The following is a 19,824-nucleotide window of genomic DNA, read 5'->3' as shown; positions in this document are numbered from 1 at the left end:
GGGGCGGGGCTGGGGCGGGGCCGGGGCGGGGCCGGGGCGGGCGGGACGGCGCTGTCCGAGCGCGGGGCCGGGACGGAGCCGCGGCGGTGGCCGGAGCCCGCACAGGGACAGCGTGGACAGCACAGCCATGGCAGAGAAATACGACGTGGTCGTGATCGGGGGCGGCATCTCAGGTGGGTCAGGGGGTGAACGGCGCGGCCTCCGCGCAGCCGCCGGCCTCCCCCGGGGCATCCGCCGGGAGCGCTCCCGGAGCCCGTCCTGCGACAGCGGGGCCGGGCGGTGGCGCGGGGGTGGCGATGGACAAGCGCAGTGTCGGGGCTCCGGGGGCTTCGGGTGCGCTCGGGGAAGGAAAGGGAAAATGATCCGTGTCGCTGTGTTAGGGACAATTGCTGCTCCCTGCGCTGGTTGGTACTTGGTGCTCGTCGGGAGGGGGGCTGGAGGAAAAGTGACTTGGCGGTGCCCGCAGGTGCGGGACGAGGCAGGGATACGGGGATACGGGCTGGGATTGGTGCATGCCGAGAAAGATGGTGTTTTGACGTGGTTTTTTTAGGTTGCTCATGCAGTGGTGGCAGTTGTTTTGTTTGGAAAAATGCTGCAGAATAAACATCTGGGAATATCTGTGGGCTAGGTTCTGTTGCTGTGAGAAGCGCTGTACTAGAGGCAGCCCAATTCCCCAGGTGCCATGGGCTCCTCACACTCTACTAGGCAACACTTCCCAAAATACTCTTCAGATCTACTTTGACACCAGCAATTGCATCATAGCTCCTCATCCTTATGCTTAAAAAAACCCGTTAATTAATTATTTTTATGTTACCTAAGATGAGAATGTTGCTGCACTGGAGAAGATTAGTGTTTAGGTTGTCCATCAGGTCAGTGCTGTGTTGGCAGCTTTGGCCAGGTCTCAGTTTTCAGGCAGTCCTTACTTCACTAATGATTCAGAGAAGGTGAGTTTTGCGACTGTGTGACTTCAGTGATATTACAGCCATTATTGGTGTGGGTAAAGTTAGGTTTTATTAGTATTGTGAAGGAGTCAGAGGCTTTCCTTTGGTTAATCTGCAGTGAATTAAGGTGTGAAACAGCAAATGGTTACCATAATTACATTATTTCATTTACTAAAAGAACAGTAATTGTTTGAATAATTAATTGTGAACATGTAATTATGCAAATAATCTGTAGTAAGTATCACCAAACAGAAAGGAAGAGTCTGGACCTAGATTTCCTTGCTTTTTAGTTTTACCAGATGCCTGGTAATTTTCCTGCTAGCAGGAGACATTTGGTCTTCATCCTTAGGGTTCCTGTACACAGTGTCCTTAGGGAATTACCACCCGTTCTGTGTGCAGCGGATGGCGACATCCTCTTTATATGTTTTTTAGAGCCTTGAGAAGCTCTTGTTCCCTTCAGGGTGCGTTGCTCCTCCAGGTCCCCAGCCTGTTGCAGTGTTTCAGAAAATGCTTTAAGTGTTTCTATGTGGTATCTTGCCTCACTAGTACAAAAACACTAAGTTACTTTGTAACACCTACACCTTGGACCAAAACCTGGTGTGGGGATTGAAATGGAGCCAAACAGAAAATTTCATGGTGCTCACAGTCCCTGAAAATTTGTCAGCGCATGAGGAAGACGAATAAACATGTCACAGTACTCCTGGGGTACAGGAACATTTTTCATGCCAATGGAAACCCCATGTCAGTGGCATAGAAATTGGTGTTTGCCTGTTGGGAATTAGAACAAGCATCGTTTTAAGAATGCAGCCTTTGAAAAACAGACAATAAATGCCTTATTTGGTAATTAATCCATCTTTACTCTACACTGCTGTTCATAGCTGGGGATTAAACTCTGATCAGCCTCTGGTCTGTTTTGCTTTTCTCACAGCTTCTCTTTCACTACCATTCCTTTACCAATATGCCTACACCTCACTTCTGTAAGAGGCTAGACAGTCTTAAAACTGGTCTTAAAAAAAAAAAGTAATCTGTATCTAGAGTTCTGCTTCTGGTGGAATACATAGTAAATCATGTTCCCCTATGGACAGGATTTCCCCTCAACGTCTCTCTGACCCCAATCTTGACTTGCTGTTTGTATCTGTGAAATTGAGTTTGCAGTTGACTTATCTGGTGAGATTACTGTCTCCTCTCCTTCTACTGTATTTTAAATGCTCACTCCCTGGTGCTTGCAAGAAAGGATAGGAGACTCTGGAATAAACTAGTTCTTTACTAGAAATACATGAAATGTGTATGAGGTATAAGCAAGGTGCTTGTTCCATTAAGTGTGAGCTTCCCAGCAGTGATGTTGTGGCTTTTAAAAATATTTGTCCAGTATTTGTGAAATGAAGCTCAAATCCTGACAGGCAGCTCTGGAGTTACCTATTCCTCAAAGCAAAGCATGGTCCTGAGAGCCAGTTTCTGACCAATGCCTAATATATTCTACTCATTCATGCTCGTGGCCTCTGCATGCACACCTCAATGTGGTCATTCCAGGGACACAGGATCCACTCAGCCTGCAGGGAACTGCAGCCTAGGGATGGAGGGAGCTTCTGCAAAGAGTGCTTCACAGGGGAGAAGCCTTTGGAAGAGGAACTCTGCTTGGGTGGCTTCTACCTCTGAGATTTTCCTGCTGTACCCCATGGAATCGCACTCAAACTGTCCAGGCTGCCTCAGCAGGTGCTTTTGGTCCTCTACAGAGAGGGAGCTGCAGAGGTTGGGGTAGATTCCTCTTTTCACCTGGGCTTGCATGTTAAAAATGTGGATTGTGGCCAGTAAAAGCCCCAGGCACACGTTTGTGTCACTCTTAATAGATAACATCCCCTGTAATACAGTTAATATTAATTACAGCATTTTATACCCAAGCATATTAAATAAGCTGATGCCTGAAGTAACACTTTCCCCATACCCACAGGGAGTTTTTATTTATATAGTTTGAATATTGCTCCCATTTTTTATTTATAGGGTTTTCTACTGAACTGAAGTGTTGTTTTGGATTGATTTTGACTTGATTGATTTTACTTGTGTGTTTGTTGAAACCCAGCAAGCTGATGGCACAAAATGTTTTAGGGAGGTCCTGGATGCTTGGTCACTCCTCAGGCACTGCTCATTAACAACTGAACAGCATTAAGTACTCAGAGGGTTTTGACAGAACCCTCAGATATTTCAGCTTGTCAGATCTGGAGAATGACTGCTGTAATTTCTCAAAACTTTCTAACTGACCTCACTGGGGCATATTTTCACATGGATAACAAAATGAGCTATGTTGACTCAAAAGTTATCTCCCTGCCAAATTTCAAGTTGCTGCTAGAACTTCCAAAATAGGAATAAAAAAAAAGGCATGAGCTTTCAAAATCAAAGAATATTTTTTCCCTAGACACTTAGAAATAAACAGTCAATTTTGACCAAAGTTCTCCAGCAGAAAAGAATCACAAAATAACACACCCTGAAAAACACACCCTGAAAATTCAAGCTTAAGTAGTTCCAAATTTGGAAAGGAAAAAAAAGAATGTAAGCAAAATACCTTAGCTTTTTTCATGGGAGTATATTCACGTGCCAGCCTCACCTTGCATGGAAGCCAAGTTTATCAGAAAATGGGATGGAGAATTAATACCGTATGTCTACATAATGCAAACCAGAGAGGCAGCAGATATGGAGAAGTATGTCCAGAAACAGGGAAGTCCAAAAAATCTTGTATACAAATATCTTGGAAAAAATTTCAGCACATTGTGTTACAAGTACAAAACACAAGGGAAAAGCAGATGTAATTGAATCTTACACTTAAGATCATAATTCGCTGACATAGTTCTTATTTCCACATAGAAAGATGTTTGTTCTTGTCTAGAAACAAGGAGATTGCGTGGTTTACAAAATCAAAGCTGAGATTTGCCAACCATGTGTTGGAAACAGCACTGTTTTCTGTTGCACTTACAGAGGAGTCCAAGGGCCACAAATTGTAGGAAAAGCTGGGATGTAAAAATAGTAGTGATTAGTCCTTATATAAAAGTAAAACATATGATATATTATTAAGACTTCTTTTTTTCTCTCTCTGAAGAAAAGCACTCTGTGTTGGCATCTCCAGCTCCACAGAGTGTGATCGACAGCCTTACCCCTCGAGCTACCTACGCCTTGGCTTGGGGCTCTTGAGTGAAAGACTGAATAATGAGGAAATGCAGATTTTCCTTGCTTGCCATCCTGGCAGCACAACTTCTGTTGTATACTGCCCTGTTTGTTTTGACAGCACGCCAAGCTGCTGGTGGGTGGTGGTGTCAGATAAACTGTCAAACACACAGTGTAAGATAGAATCAGTCTGACCTGTGTAAATCTGGAGTAGTTTGCAATAAATTTTTGTTTTCCTACTGTTACTTCTGTATTTACCTAGGATTTGACCTATAGGAATGTGATATTTGCATCATAAAATGTATTCTCTGTTTATCTCTTTGCATTCGCCCTGTGCTGGGTTCCATCTACCCGGTTCCTTCCTTCTTTCTGGATCCAACCAGAAAGCTGATAGTCAGTGGTAATATTGTCATTTAGTACCAGAGATTCCTAAGGACCATTTTTGGGGATGCAGAAATAAATAGCAATGTTTCACAGAGCTCTGGGTTCCCCATGCACTGCTAGCAAGCTGACTGTCATTTTGACAAAAATTTACAGCAGGACCAAAACTGCCCGAACCCCGTACAAAGTGTAATGGATGCTTTTTACAGGGATTGCAAGTAAGCAGAAGTACCAATTTCCATTTACCTCCTTCTTCATATTGTGTTCTGCTGTTTTGCTGCTGAAGTCTTATGAGTGTTATTTGCCTCAAAAGGCAAGAGAAATAAATAGCCAAGTAGTTGGGACAGATGCCTAAAAATATCCTAACATAATGAAACCTGGCATGGGACAGGCATTATGTCTTTCCTGGGAATACCAGTGCTGATGTTGTTGGTGTCTGCAGTGATGACATTGATCATAATTTAGCACCAATGTTTTTTCACATCCTTTTTTAGTTAAAGGTCACCGTTTAGGTAACAGGAATTTATTCTGCACAACACTGACTAAAAGAATTGTCAACAGTTATCAAATGTGTGTATTTACCTTGGATATTTCCATTACTAGGTGGTTTCAAGCTGTCATCATTTTAACTGCTCATTTTAGTATGTAATGGGAGGGAAGATGCTGCATTTCCAACCCTGTGCTTATACTTTTCCTGCCTTTGTTTTGGGGGAGGGCACTACTTTGTGGAAGGAATGTTTGCTGCAAGAAGCTGTGGACATGAAAATTCCAGTGGGTGTGTGCGGAGGAGTGGATTCATTGTCGGGATAGAATTCCCTCTTCCTGCCCACTGTATTTCTGTTAACATTGTCCATGAGAAACTGTCTTTGTGCCCCTCAGAACAAGGCTTGCGTCTATAGAAAGCATTTAGACAGTGGTGCCATTGAGACCAGTAAGTGGCTTGGTCTCATTTGGACAATGTATTCTGTAATAGAAAATATTTATTCTCTTTTGGTTAAGATCTTTGCTGAATCAAGTGGATTTTTTTCTTTTCCTAGAAGGGAAAAAAAAACCTGATGAAAAATAAATGTATTACATTTACCTGAAAATGGCAAAATGCATAAACTCAATCTCTCCCCAGTACCAGGTATTCTGCAGGAAGGGATGTGAAATAAAGTATGGCAAGATAAAACACAGTTTCTGACAAGCAGAAAGTTAGTGATGTTATGGTATTAGGCAACATTGAAGTAGAAATAAATGTAGACTTGTGATCCACACTGTGCATTCTTTCTGTTTTGTGTGAATTTAAGATGCTGTTACTGAATTAATAGCATTGTTGTTTTGGTTTTTTTAATATTTTCAGTGGCAATTTAAAATCTTGAAATCTTTAGTCTGTGAAAGGAAACAGTTCTTTAATTCTCAGCTTTCTGTGTGTTGTTGCCCATTAGTGCCTTCTCTGGTCAATCTGATGTAACTGAGCACATTTTTAACTGTATTTTAAAACTCAAATAAATGCTATAACGTACACAAAAATTCCAATGAAAGGGTAATCCAGGTTGCAGGAGAAGAATAAAGAGGTGAGGAAGGGAGATTTTCCCTATGGTCATGGCAGAAATGTTTTGCATCTCTCATTGACAGGTTCATTTTTACTTGCCAAAGGGATTTCTAGCTGGAAAAATGAGAGCTGATTCTAAGGTGGTCGTTGCCAGGTTTAATTACTCAATTGTGTTTAGAAAAAAGTTAGGTTTTCCATCAGTGAAACAGTAAAAATAATCTCAGCATTAGAATGCCATTACATTGGAACTTTAATAATGATATATTGCCCATTCTGTTATTTTACTGACGTGTATTAGAATAATGAGCCAAATAAGTCTTGAAGTTATTTCCCCACTTAAGATAAGAAAAATTTAGGGATTTTGCAGGAAGATTTTTCCCCATTTCCTCAATTAAAGCCTGCTAGAACACTACAGTAATGAGTTAATCATCTTTCTCACAATGTAGCTGTCCCATGCCATGTACAGTAGGGTGGGTTAGCAAGGATTTTATGAAGGAATGTTGTGGACTTACAGAGCCTAGATTTTGAAAACTCTATACTGTTGGTATAGAATCACTAGCACATTCCCAATAAAGTAACTTTTTAAAAACTGTGTTTGTGCCATAGAACTCAAAGCTGCTCATAAGCCCTGTATCAACCCCAGAAGTGAGGAGACTTGGAATTATTCTCATAAATCTACCCTTGTAAATACTTCCCTACAAAATGGAGAACCATTTTCCACATTACAGGACTCCTCTGAGATTCAAGGTCGAGTCTCTTAAGTCCCGCTGTTGTTCACTGCCTGTGGAGTTGAACTTTTCTTTCCTATGAGGTAGAGATGGGCTTTGTTTTATTACAAAACTTAGTATTGTTCAGCATCCTTATGTCAGTCATGGAGTGTGTCTTGTAGTCTGCAGGCTGGCATCAATTCACCTTAGTTTCTTTTAATTTTTTTAATTCTTTTTTTTTTTTTTTTTACTGTATATCCAGTGTTTTGATGAACTTCAAAGTGCTTTGCTTGTGGTAGGATTATGACAATTTTCTGGCATGAAAGCAGCCGTGGTCGGATCTGTAGCAGCAGCAATTCTGAGTCCTTAATAGCACTGCAAAATCAATAGGAACAGAGCTTTCCTGCATGGTGTCTTCAGAGGAGGGGAGCTGCTTGTGAGATTTCCATAGAAACCCTTGTGGAGGATGTCTCACCTTGTTTGTTCTCATTTAACAATAAGTGAATTTCTACAGCCAGATACTGCCAATGAGGCATGGTTTTGGCAGGCTCCTTCCATCTTGCTGAGGCAAGTAGTGTATTTCTAGTTCATGGAATTAGGGGGATATCTGGAAGGAGTGTGGCCAGTGATTTGGGGTGGTTTCCAGCTTTATCTCAAGGCTACACTCGGAGGAGGTGGAGGCGACGCAGCCACAGGCTGAGCTGTGACAGGAGTGCCTGCACTCCAGTCACACCAACAGACCCTGGAGTGCTTTAATTGCCTGGTTTGAGCACTGAGCCCAGTGCTCCATTTGGCCTGGAACAGTGTGCCTGTAAGGAATGGTTTGGGTTGGAAGGGGCATTAAAACTCATTTCGTTCTACCCCCTGCCATGGGCAGGGACACCTCCCACTAGACCAGGTTGCTCAAAGCCCCAACCAACCTGGGCTTGAACACCCAAGGAGGGAACATCCACCACTTCTTCCCTGCTCCTTGGCACTTCCTGAAGTTCATGAGGTCCTCTGGGATGGAGATGTTGTAGAGGAAGTGAGAGGAACAGAACAGCTCCCCTCCATGCAGCCTGAGGGGAGCTGAGCAGGCAGGGATGAGGCAAAGAGCAGGAAAGGAGAAGGTCTCATTCCTTCCTCTCTCATTCTCATCCCATCAATCAAATCGTCACTCTCTGGTGTCCAGTACTGTCCACAATACTGGAACAGCAACAAAAGTCTTGAAAATTCAAGTTATGGAGAAGATGAAAGGTAAATATGCAGTCAGTCTAGAGGTTAATTGTGTATAAATGAGGCTTCATGACCTGTGGGGTGCTTCAGCCAAACCTGTGGAAGCACCTGGACCTGGTGCACTTCAGTCTCACCAGGATGGAGCTAAAGAGGTGGGTCCAGCAGGCAGCTGCACAGAGATGCTCTGTGTGGGTGTTGTTCCTAGTCCTCTGTTTTGAAAGAAAATAGTTTCCATGCTTTAAGCAAATAAATGTGTAGTAATAATCTTAAATCAACATGTTTTATATTGGTTTTACTTATGAGTCATGCCCTCTCCCGGTTCCCAGTAAGCCATTGCTGTCCCAGTGTATTTCTTGCTCTCTCCCAGTCTGTGAAACCCCAAAGCCTTTTTCCTTTTTTGGACCAGTGACTAAGGTGACCCTTGGGTCAACAATAATGAAACTTAACCTGTAATTCTGCAGTACAAGTACAGTTTAACAGGCAAACAGGTTAGAGAACCTCGGCCACATTACAACACGTTCTTCATCTCTTAGCATCCCTTCTTTATTGGGATATATCCCATAATTAAGCTATAATCCAGTAGTAGGCTTAACTTCCAACTCAGTCCAACGAAACCATTATTCTTCCTATAACTTCCTGTAACTGTGGTGGTAATAGAGCTGTTGTATTCAGCATGAAATTATGGTCTTAGGCACCAAAGATTTGCATTTATTTTTTTTTCATGCCTAGGCTTTACTTTTTGTGGCTCCATGTTCAATTTTTTCAAGGCATGTATATCTACAGTAAACCTTCTTACAAAAGAATTACCCACTCATGCCTGAGTGTCCAGTGGTATTATACAGAATAAAGAATTCAGTCTTTTATTTTATGCGTGTAGGATATCCACTATTTTGCGACAAAACCTGCTGTATATTTTGAAATCTCATTTTTCTGCATAGAAAAAATTGCATATTTGTAAGAAAATATTGCAGTTTGTCTTTTCAGCATCATAGATTTGTGTCTTCTATGTTTATGTTGGGGAGGAAGAGAACACCATCATTTAATGGATTAAAGAATTAGCTAGAAAAAAATTGTTTCTCGAGTTTCATGGAGGAAAAAATTATCACTGAAATAAATTAGATCAATTTATAAGACATCCACTCCACTGAAAAATGGCTTGCAATTAAAAAAATTAGAATATTAAATAGATGGAAGAACTAAGTATACTTCTGCTCCAGCAGCAATCTTAAGAATATGGTGCAAGGATGTAAAGTTATTTTTAATGACTATGAAAATTATATATATAATTTTTGCCTGTGTAAGACATTTGAACTTCCTCAGCTCAAGTGAGCAGTGAATGGTGTTCCACTTCCCCATTAAAAGGTTGTAGCACAGAAGTTTATGGTCAATTCTGTATTGTCCTTAGAGTAAAGGAGTACATTTAACTCTTCCCAGAATGATTCCTCTCCCCTGGTCTTTTCAGACATGCTTTGTTTGTAGGCTCACAAACAGTTGATTTTAATCACATTTCAGGGTAGTGTAATAAACAGGAGGGTAATGTTGTTACCACTGCCTGCGGGGTATCTTGGAAGTTCTGATCAATAAGGCTGCCTTTCGTGTACTTAAGGAGGGGAAACAACTCCAAAGAAACAATGCTTCAGTGCCAAATTGGCCTGCAGGGCAGTGGGATAATCTGATTTCACCAACTCATGATTGCTTTTTACAATTTCAGCTCGCATCTGTCAAGAGCAAAGAGGTCTCCTGTCCTATTGAATTTTCAGTTGTCTCTGGTGGCTCCATCGCAAAGTCCCATAATTAGATGATTTTTGCTGAGACCATAATTCCTTTTATAAAGTATCTACATACAGCCTGTTTGATTGTCATGGTCAGACTCCCTTGCTGAAAATGAATCCTGACAGTGAGGCAGACTTTCCTTCTGCATGTGGATGAGGACAAGGGACAGCAGTGGAGCAGAGTTTGATGTGTGACATTATTGATGTCACTGTAGTGCTGCAAGTCCCCTAAGCTGGGTGTTGCCTTTCCACAGGCTGCACAAATGAAGAGTAAGATGTGTGTCTGTCTCTTAATAATGGAGGTTTTTCCAGTTTTAAAAGGCCAAAATGCAGCCCAAGGAGGAAACTTCAGTCTGTGAATGCTGTGAGTGGTTCTGCCATGCAACTAAGCAGCAGCCACATGATTTCTGTGGGGAGATACCATGAAAAATGCCTAACTTCTCTCAGGGATTTTTGAGAACAGTCTATTGAAATCTCTGACCTTGAAGCTTTGGTTCAGTTTTTAACCATTAATGTGGCTGATGCTGCCACTCGCTTTAACTCACTTTCTCTTTTTTTGGTAGGTTTGTCAGCTGCCAAATTGCTGTCTGAGGCTGGGGTCAGCGTGGTGGTCCTTGAGGCCCGGGACAGAGTTGGAGGAAGGACATTCACCATCAGGGTAAGTGCTTCATGAGACGTGGACTCTCACTTGTGCTAGTCTAGGATGTGACAAATGTCACTCCTATTGTTTTGAGCCAGGCAACTACAGCTTCAACTCAGTCCCTCAGAAGCTGACAGAAAACTAATCCAAAAGTCATCAGTCAGCATGAGTTCACCAAGAGGAATTCATGCTTGGCCAACCTGACAGCCTTCTAAGGTGCAATGACTGGCTTGGTAGATGAGGGAAAAATGAATATTGTCTACCTAAACTTCAGTAATTCAACAGTGTGTTGAAAACCATCATCTGGGACCATGAGTGTCAGAGCATTTCCCCTCTCTTTCCCATCTCCCTTTGCATACTGTAACAGGCATGATAACTTAGAGCCCTGTAAGAAGCAGCCTGAGCAGGACCAGACATGATTATGGCTCAGACATATGTTTTAAAATGTCTTAAAAATATCTGAAATAACACTCCTGCTTCTAAAAAGGAGCTGCATCTCGATTGCCATTAGAAAAAAAATGAAAGAAATGAAGAGTCACTTGTGGCACAGGGTAATGTAGCCCAGACATTACCTCTGCTTCCCACCCTGGAAGTGAGGGAGGTGTAAATTAAGTCAGGTGCCATTGCTGGAGAGCCAGAGATAAACTGTGGTGTTCCAGCAGAAATCATTGTGTGTGAAACATGGAGCATAAACACCATCCTTCTGTGACACTGAGAATGCCAGGCTTAAAATACTCACTATAAACAGTGTTAAAAAGAGTTACTGTCTTGGGACATCAGCCTGCTGTAATAGTGTGCATCCCTGAGGCCTTCTGCTTCCTTCCCACCTCCCAAGTGAGTGTGGTGCTGGCCTGAGGGGTGCATTGAGCACCTGGCATGGCAGGCGTGGCTGGGGGTCACTGCCCAGAGAGCAGCAGGCTGGAGCCAAGGAGTGCAGTGCTGGAAAGGAGATTAATCTCCTGGTAAACTGCAGTGCAGTGCAGTGCTCAGCGCCTGCAGCATTAAGTCTGAGCAGGTATCTAGGAGAGCAAACAAGCCTGGGTGCTGGAGATGGTTTCAGCTGCAGAAATGTTTTGCAATGACAAGAAATGTGAATTTCTTGAACATCTCCAGGGGTGGTGACTCCACCACCTCCCTGGGCAGCCCATTCCAATGCTTAACAACCTTTTCCATTAACAAATTCCTCCTGAATATCATACACATACATTCCATAGACATGCATTATGGAATAATTCTTTCTGCTTCTAGATGTTTGTTCTGAGGAGCTTCCTGCACAGCTTCTGATTCCTGCATTCTCTTTGACAGAACGATAAAGTGAATTATGTAGATGTTGGTGGATCATATGTGGGACCTACCCAAAACCGGATTCTCCGACTGGCAAAAGAGCTGGGTGTGGAGACCTATAAAGTGCATGTCGAGGGCCATATGTTCCATCATAAGGGGGTAAGTATTGCCTTTCCATGCTGAGGTACCCAAAGGTAGCACTGAAATTTGGAAATTACTGACAGTCATCAAGAGGGTTTCATTTAAAACTCATCCTTAGTAATCCAGAAAGCACCTGCTTGAAGTGTTGTTATTCTGTTTTAACTCACCGGGAGTGGGACAAATGGTTCTTACTTCCTTTCTAAGTGTTCAGAAAATGTAACTGACAGCAGCTAAAAAATTTGGGATGCATTTGGCACATTGTCTTTGAACATACCCTCCAAAGAAGTTTTGCCTCAAATTCAGGAAGTACTTGTTCTGAAATAAAAGCCAAATTTAAATTTAAAAAGTAATAGTATTGATGGATAGTATTGACTAATGATACTGGACAACAGTGTCACGGAACTAGCCTGAGAGTAGTATAATATATTTGCCCTGTGTAACTAGATTCACATGAGATCTCTCCCTGTCCTGTAGTGTAGGATTTATCTTACTTCCAAATGGATATCTGGAAGTTAATCTTTTAATCTGGGACTCTGAGGTGCCCTCTCTAGCTAATGGTGACACACAAGCCCTTCCCAAGAGTCACCAAAAGTTTCACCTCTGAGATGTGGGGCAGCAGGAGTCCAGGTGGCCACTCTTGAGCAGGTACTGGTGTGGCTAAAGTGAAACTGTCTTCAGAGCAGATTTCCAGCCCTTGTCCCAGATCTTTAGCCCACTCATTTTTTTGCACAGGTCCTACTACTGCCAAAACCAGTGCAGGGTGAGACCAGCAGGGAGAAGGACAAAGAAAGGGCTAAGATTCATAGGTATGAGATGTGACTGTCTGTATCCATAACTCAAACTATTTTACTTTGCAAAGACCATCACTTCCATTTATTTAATTTTTTTCTTTTTTTTTCTATAATATTCTTTAGTTCTGGTACTTAACAGACTCTGGTAGAACCAGACTTGAAGCCTCATACTCAGTATGAGTCAGAGTTGACATACTTGATGAAGGCAAGCCAGCCTATGTGATGGATCCTTAATTGGTTTCATTTCTATTACCTTCCCACTTTTTCTCCTAAGAATTAGAGCGATGTGTTCACACTGCAGAGTTTTACCATCTGGTTCTGCAAGCACCCCTTATTGGGCAAATTGATGCCATGCTCATAAAATAGGCACATCTTAAATAATTGCACAGCCACTCCATAATACTAAAAAAGTTATTTGTCACCTCCTCATGCAAAACTGATGTTATTCTACAGCAAGAGGGATGGGCTGGTTTGTACCAGCAGAATGTTTGTCCCACTCTAATTTAAGCTCAGGCATGAATCTCTCAGCATCCTAAAAGGCACTTATCTTCTTTATGTTAAATAAAAGGCTCTAATGGGTTACATTACTTTGAGCCCTTAATCCATTTTGACACCAAAGCTGCAGCTGTTTATTGTCCCACGTTGCATTATGCACGTCCCTGCTAATGACCATGTAATTTTGGAAGTTTTCTTTGAAGTGGAAGCATGTTTCTAAGCAAGAGGCAGCATTATGAGCTATTCAGCTGGATCACAGGCTGTGGATCAGATCTGGGTTTGTCATCGTGGTCCTGCTGAGCTAATCAGGGTCCCAAGGGAGCTGTAGTTGTTGGAGCAGGGTGACAGCAAAGGGGCTTTAAGGTCTCCCAGATTAAAGCACTGGATGAATAATAATGATGCTTTTCTTCATGTAGGTCTCAATTCTCCCACATTCTCTTCCCACTCTTTGAATTATAGCTTTTTCTTCCTTTTTTTTCCCCTAAGGTTTTGTACTTCTCCTTTCTTTTCCCTTGAGACATTGTGCAGTCACGGTACCTTTTGATTTAGGGATGTGTTGTTGAACCCTCTCTTACATCCCACTTCTAGAGGAAGCTTATTGAACTCCATCTGTGCAGTCCTGGCTGTTGGCCGGGCTGGTCAGTGTGCAGGGCTCTTTTACCTGCCTCTCTTTTACCTGCCTGCTGCACACTGTTCCCAGGCTGGAGGGTGAGGTGCAAGTAGGGGTTTGTGCTCTCCCAGCTGTAGATGCACCCCTCGTATTCATTAAAGATGCTCCAGGAACACAAGCACTTGGGGTATTTCCTAAATGACAGAAAATGTTAGCAAAGATATTATTTGGTATTAAAGGATCATATCCACCAAAAATTAAATATTAATCTGAAAGATGGATGTTTTCAGCTTCTTGGGCTAAAACACCATCAGCCATGGGCCAGCTGCTGCCTTTCAGGTTTGAATGGTCTGACTAAAACTTCTCCCCTTGTGTCTCAGCTGTTGTTGCTGTCAGCTGGTGGCTGTCCAGGTATGTGTAGCCAGGGCCAGACAGGAAGGTCTCCTCCCAAGAGCTTTCTCCAAAGTCTGCAATGTTGTGTGGTTTTGTCAGAGGTGAGAGGAAGTGTTTTGAGCAGTGAGTAAGCACAGCTTTAGATGTGTTTGTGACAGTACTACTCTGTATGTAATATCCAGCACCCTTGGATTACGAGATTTTTGGTCTTTTGTTTGCCATAACAATCGGTTCAGTTTGGCTTTTTCTGAAGATTTCCAGGATACTGCTTTGATTGAGTTAGGAGAAAGTGGGAAAATGGTTTATCCGAGCAGCGGATGCAGCCAAGGGAAAGTGAAAATCCCCAGAGGGATTTAATGAGCTTCTTTTCTCTGACAGGAATTTTTCCCATATGCGTGTGGAAAAATTCCATGTACTGCAAGCTTTGATAACCAAGTTGCTTCATTGGTGCAGGTTTCCTTTGTAGTTACAGTTTATTTGAGAATCCAAATATGTAACCATTGTTTATCTTTTTTTTTTTTGTTTGTTTGTTCTCTCCCATCAGTTAGCATGGTAACATGGATTCCTTTGGTGTCAATCAGGAATTTTTTTGGCATCCTGTCCTTGTAAATCTGTAACTTGAAACTGTAGTGTTTATTATGAGCCCCAGACTTTCTTTCCAGCTAAATTTCTCTGTGGCTACTGTCCCATAGTTCAGTAAGAATGCTTTCGAACTGAGAAAGGGCAGATGTGCTGGAGTTCTCCCTTCCCTGAGCTGGCAGACAGCTTTTTGTTTTTACAGAGGTCCATGAAGCTCTGTGCTGTTTTCACCCTTTTAATAGAAGACCCTAGAAAGTAAAGGCTTTGGGCCTTGGTGTGGTATTAGCCTTCTCACGTAACTCTACTCCTCCAATATCTGGCAGCAGCACACAGCCCCAGGATATATAATATTACTTAATAAGGAATTACGATTTTCAGAGCGAGGGAACACTTGACAAAATATGAGCATTTCTATACAATGCTTTACATTTGCCATCTAGTCTTTTCTTTCCTTCATCCTGCCTTAAGATGAAGAGCTCAGGGTGCAGCAGGTGGGTCTGTGACTAAGACTGCACATCACGATAAACTTGTTCAGACACAGGAGTCAGACAGTCCCAGGCACTGCAGTGCTCCCAGGGCTAGACCTGCTGGAGGAGGTGGTGATCAGGGAAGGACACTCACCCGAGGGATCACACCATGGGGAGCTGCTGCTCTGTGTGTGCTGTGCACAGCCCCAGGCAATAACAACCCCTGCTCTGGGGCATGGGGGATGCTCCCCCTGTGCTTCCTGATGTGTGCCCTGTCCCTGGCACAGCAGGCAGGAGACAGACTTGCCTTTCTCAAGACGGGCAAAATCATTTTCTCCTCTGGCACAATGTGAAACTTGGGGTGGTGTCACGGCTTGAGGTTAATTCCTGTAGTTTTGGCATAGCCCTGAGCAGGGAAGGGACCTTGCAGAGCTCGTTTCTCACTGCCTTCTTTCTAACCACTGAAGGATGGTGCTTGAGGATCTTGTTTTCTTTGGATTGGTGTGGGAACTAGTGCAAGCAGGCAGCAGAACTCAGATCTGAGGTCTGCAGGAAACCACTCTACACACCAGGAAATGAGAAAAAGGGTTGGATAAACTCTGTGGGTCAGTCAAGCAGCCCTGTGTTAGCATGGGAACAAAGCCAGTAGGTTATTTGCCTTTCAGTTAAGAAAACAGTAGTTCTGAAAAGAATGTGTCCAGAACACTATAAACTTGTTTAAAAATGGAATATTGCAAGACCTTGCCTGTTTGCAGTGAGCTCCTCTGTGAAACATGCAGCCAGAGCTCCTCTGCCTAGCAGGGAGACAATATTAAAACCAAATTAATAACTCACCCAGCCCCAGCTCACTCGAGCTAGATTTACTCCCTGCCGTGGAGATACTTGTGCCAGAGAGAAAGCTGGAGAACTGATGTGTCTCAGGCTGTTGGGCTCACTCTCCCTGGTGGGAAATGGGAATTTCTTTCCTGGAATTTGCTGGAGTTGGGCTTTCCTCTGACCTCATGTCAGATAGGTACAGCCCCGCCACACAAGGGGTCACTGTGTCTGTGAACCATTTCAGTCTCTCTGAATTCAGTCTTAGCCTCTTCCAGGTCTGTTAGCACTGCTGTCTTTTTGCAGCTTTTCCTGCCACTGAACTCCAGTCTTACTGAAGTTCTGGGGTTTTTTGCATGCAGAAGAGAGCAATAAGTAACACAACTTTAGGCTTTTTAAATTATCAGTTGGCATTTCATCGTTCTCAGGGGATAAAATACATTTTCTCATTGATCTCTCTGGGCTATGCCATTGACAAAAGATGTTTTAAGCTAAGTAAGCTAAGGATAGGAGAGCTCTTTGCAAGTTACATCACTCTGTACAAGCACAGTCACTTATCAAAAAGACTTTTGAAAGGAGGTGTCACTGAACAGTGAAAAACTGGGAACTTTTTGCTGCCACTCCTTATTGGACACAGGCTTATCTTTTCCCTTTGCCCCCTTGCAGTATTTCCTGACAGAACTACAGTAATAACTTCTCCTCACCTGGATTTGGGTGGTCTGACAGCATTGCACCTCATCTCTGCTGCAGGGCAGAATTATTGCTGTTAAAGCATGTCAGGGAAGGAATGTGGATGGCACCTGTGTTCCTAACCAGAATGAAAAGCCTAGCAATATATGAATTTTGAGAAGCAGTGTTTGATGATCTTTTAGAAAAGCAAAATGTTGTGCAATAAGAATAAAATGATTAGTAGTATGTTACTGCTTGGTATCAGTATTTCCCAGTTTGATGCAGCATCAGTTTACGACAGTAAAAGCTGCAGTATGCAGTATATCCCTTTGCATGCATTGTTTGGCCTTCTTTTCTGTGGCTGAACACAGTGCTCTGGCCTGGCAGTGAGAATTTGTCCTCAAGGGAAAGGAAGAGCCAGTGTCATTTGGAGGATTCCCCTGCTGGTAGTTCACAGGAGCATTTATTCTGCTCTTGCCATGGCAGAAATGTTTTGCATGCACGTGTGCACCTGGAGAAAGCTGGAGCACCCACCACCCTCCTTTAGTGTAACTCTCTGGAAAAGAACAAAATGGGGATAAAAGAGAAAGAAGTATGTGGTACACAAGACTGAGATTACATACCCAGAAATCCAGAGGTAACCAACCACCTCCTGGTGACTTGAAAGCACAACATTTACTGGAAATTTAAAAAAACCCCCGAAAACCTTAAACATGTGGATCTCAAGCTGAACTAAGGCTGAGATCACAACCTGATGCTTTGCTTGGCCCAGAGGAGAAATTATTGGGTCTGGATGGAACAGGAGAGTGGCTTTGCTGCTGCCCTCACTGAAGATGGTGAGGAGGAACAGCACAGAGTGACCTGATGGATGTCAGAGCTGGGGCACCCCTGGAGCCCTGCTCTGAGGAGTGAGGACCACGCAGTGTCAGCCAAGTCTTGCTGTGGTCCCTTACCCACCACATACATTTGCCTCCCCTACTGTACCTGTCCTGGGGCGGACAAGTGTTGACCAAAGCGTAGGAATTTCAGTATTTTACTGCTTTTGCCAAGTGTGAAAGCTCACTATGATCTCTGAGTTTCATCTTGCACCTTTTATCTTTGTTATGATCTTTGCAGAGAAAAATGTTCTGCAGAATATCAAAAACCCATATGTGTTTACAAACAAATACACAAATACCAGTGGGAAAGATCAGTAAATTCTCTCTCGTGAACTGTGAGAAGGGTGTGTTTGGCTCCTGGTTTGTGTCCTCTGTCTCTGGGTCCCCATCTCCTGTATTTGAAGCACTTCAGCCTCTCTTTTGGTCTGTGGCTCCCACCTGCCAGGTGTGATGGGCTGGCACAGGGTCCATGGCACTGAAAAGCTTTAGCACCCCAGCTCCTATCTGTCATGGTCAGTGTGTTCCCTGCATCCTCACACAAACTTCTGACACATCTGGAAGGGCAAACAACAGAGAGGTCTGATGAGAAATTCACCACTGGCTTACATGGGGGAAGGTTCAAAGCAATTTAGTAAGAGAAAATTTTACCTGCTCATCCGGTCCTCTTTCAGATTAAAGTTATCACAAAGAAGCAGCTGCTGCCAGATTGTTTCTCTTATCATTATATCACAGGATTATCTGAAACAGTCAGTTTCAGATAATAACAGCTGCAGCCACTGCTGCAGCTCAGTGTCATACACGTTGTAAGTACTGACACCATTTTTGCAAGTGTACAGTATTTTTCTTCCTGCAGCCAAAAACTTCCTTTTCAGATTTTTTTTGTAGGCTAGGTTTCTTCCATGGAATAATAAAGTGAGATGTACCATAAAGGTGCTTAAATAGTTTGAAATGCATGCAATTATAGACCCATGCCAACTTCAGGATGCACATTTCAGCAGACAGGCAAATAGTAGATTCATTTAAATGTAATAATGGAGGATGCTTAGGAACAAGAAGTATTACCTCTTTGGCCATGGCTTCGGTCTCCTTAGCCCAGAATTTGACAACCTGCTCAGAACAAATGTACCTTTCCCCATCCTGTCAGAATAATAAATATAAAAAGTTGTTATTGTCCCTTTTAATGTCAGTCCAGCTGTTTTTATCCCTCCTGCTTAGCTACATGCATTTCATTGCTTGCATGCATATGCAGGAAAAAAAAAAGAAAACACCTAAAACCCAGCCAGGTCTTTTGTGGCAAAAGGCCAGCCATGTGATGACTGAGAATTTTGTGTTCTTGAGTAGTGAAGATATGCTGGGTTGTATTTCAGTTGCTTTTGTTTTTATGTGCATTTCAGGGAAAGTCACGAAATTTCACAGGAATTTGCCCTTCAACATGGAATCCCTTGGTTTATCTGGATTACAATAACTTCTGGAGAACCATGGACAAGATGGGAAAAGAGGTAGGCTGTGAAAATTCTGTGTTTCCTACAATGCTCATGTCACCATGAATAAATCAGGTTTGGTTTTGTTTTGTTTTGTTTCTGGCAGGGTTTTTTATTCCTTCTTTAATACAAAAAAAACCCCTCAACAGCAAAACAAAACAGAAAGGAAGCATTCGTCAGGAAAGATTCCTATATTGCCCAGGAACTGTCAGAAGTAAAAGGTCCTCCTCACTGAAGGAGGGTGGACTAGATGACTTTTAAAGGTCCCTTCCCACCCAAACTATTTTATGATTCTGTGAGAGAAGACAAAGAGGTCTGGAGGTGTCTAAGATATCTGAAAAAAGTGAGGTTGAACTCAGTGTATATATATTTTCTCATGACAGGGAAAACCATTCCATGAGCTAGGGGATTAGAAGGAGTTTTTTTCCCTTCCCTTGTGACAGCATTTTGAGTAAAGATGATTCCTTTTTTTGTAGCTGCCTAAGCTGAGCTCCAGTTTGACTTCAAAGTAACTTTTTTTTTTAATTCAGAATATAAGCAGTACAGCTGCAGCCCCTGGAGCATTATACTGTCTTTCAAATGTTCATCAGTTGCCATATAATCTAGCAACAAACCAAGGGCTTTACCTTACCAGAACCTTCAAGCATAACTCACTGTACTCCTGCAAATTTTATTGGTTTCATGCAGTTTTGCAGAATCAAATTTGTGTATGATACTACACTTTTTTTTTTTTTTTTTTCAAATAGTACGTTTTTTAAATATTTAGGGATTTGGTAGTGTCCTCCACATGTTACTTACATGCAAAAAATTGTTATTAAGAATTTAACTGCCTAAAAATATTTCAGTGGTATCTAGACTTTTTTTTCACTCTGCAATTAGC

The 19,824-nt window shown here is 42.6% G+C and overlaps 1 protein-coding gene across 1 annotated transcript in view; it reads left to right on the top strand.

Annotated features, from left to right (window-relative positions):
* Positions 1-36: 36 nt before the first annotated feature.
* Positions 37-19,824, top strand: part of LOC121667687 (amine oxidase [flavin-containing] A-like) — a 34,158-nt gene continuing 14,370 nt past the window's right edge. The window contains exons 1-4 of the mRNA XM_042034627.1: positions 37-173; positions 10,267-10,361; positions 11,649-11,786; positions 18,858-18,962. Coding sequence (XP_041890561.1) covers positions 128-173; positions 10,267-10,361; positions 11,649-11,786; positions 18,858-18,962 — 384 coding nt within the window. The 5' untranslated portion in view covers positions 37-127. The remainder of the gene's footprint in view (positions 174-10,266; positions 10,362-11,648; positions 11,787-18,857; positions 18,963-19,824) is intronic.

This window comes from Corvus kubaryi, unplaced genomic scaffold (genome assembly GCF_017639235.1).
Source record: "Corvus kubaryi isolate FWS band 111438036 unplaced genomic scaffold, C.kubaryi_AGA036_p1.0 133, whole genome shotgun sequence".
NCBI lineage: Eukaryota > Metazoa > Chordata > Aves > Passeriformes > Corvidae > Corvus > Corvus kubaryi.
The sequence above is the reverse complement of the archived record's forward strand: the minus strand, read 5'-3'. Positions and strand labels throughout refer to the sequence as shown.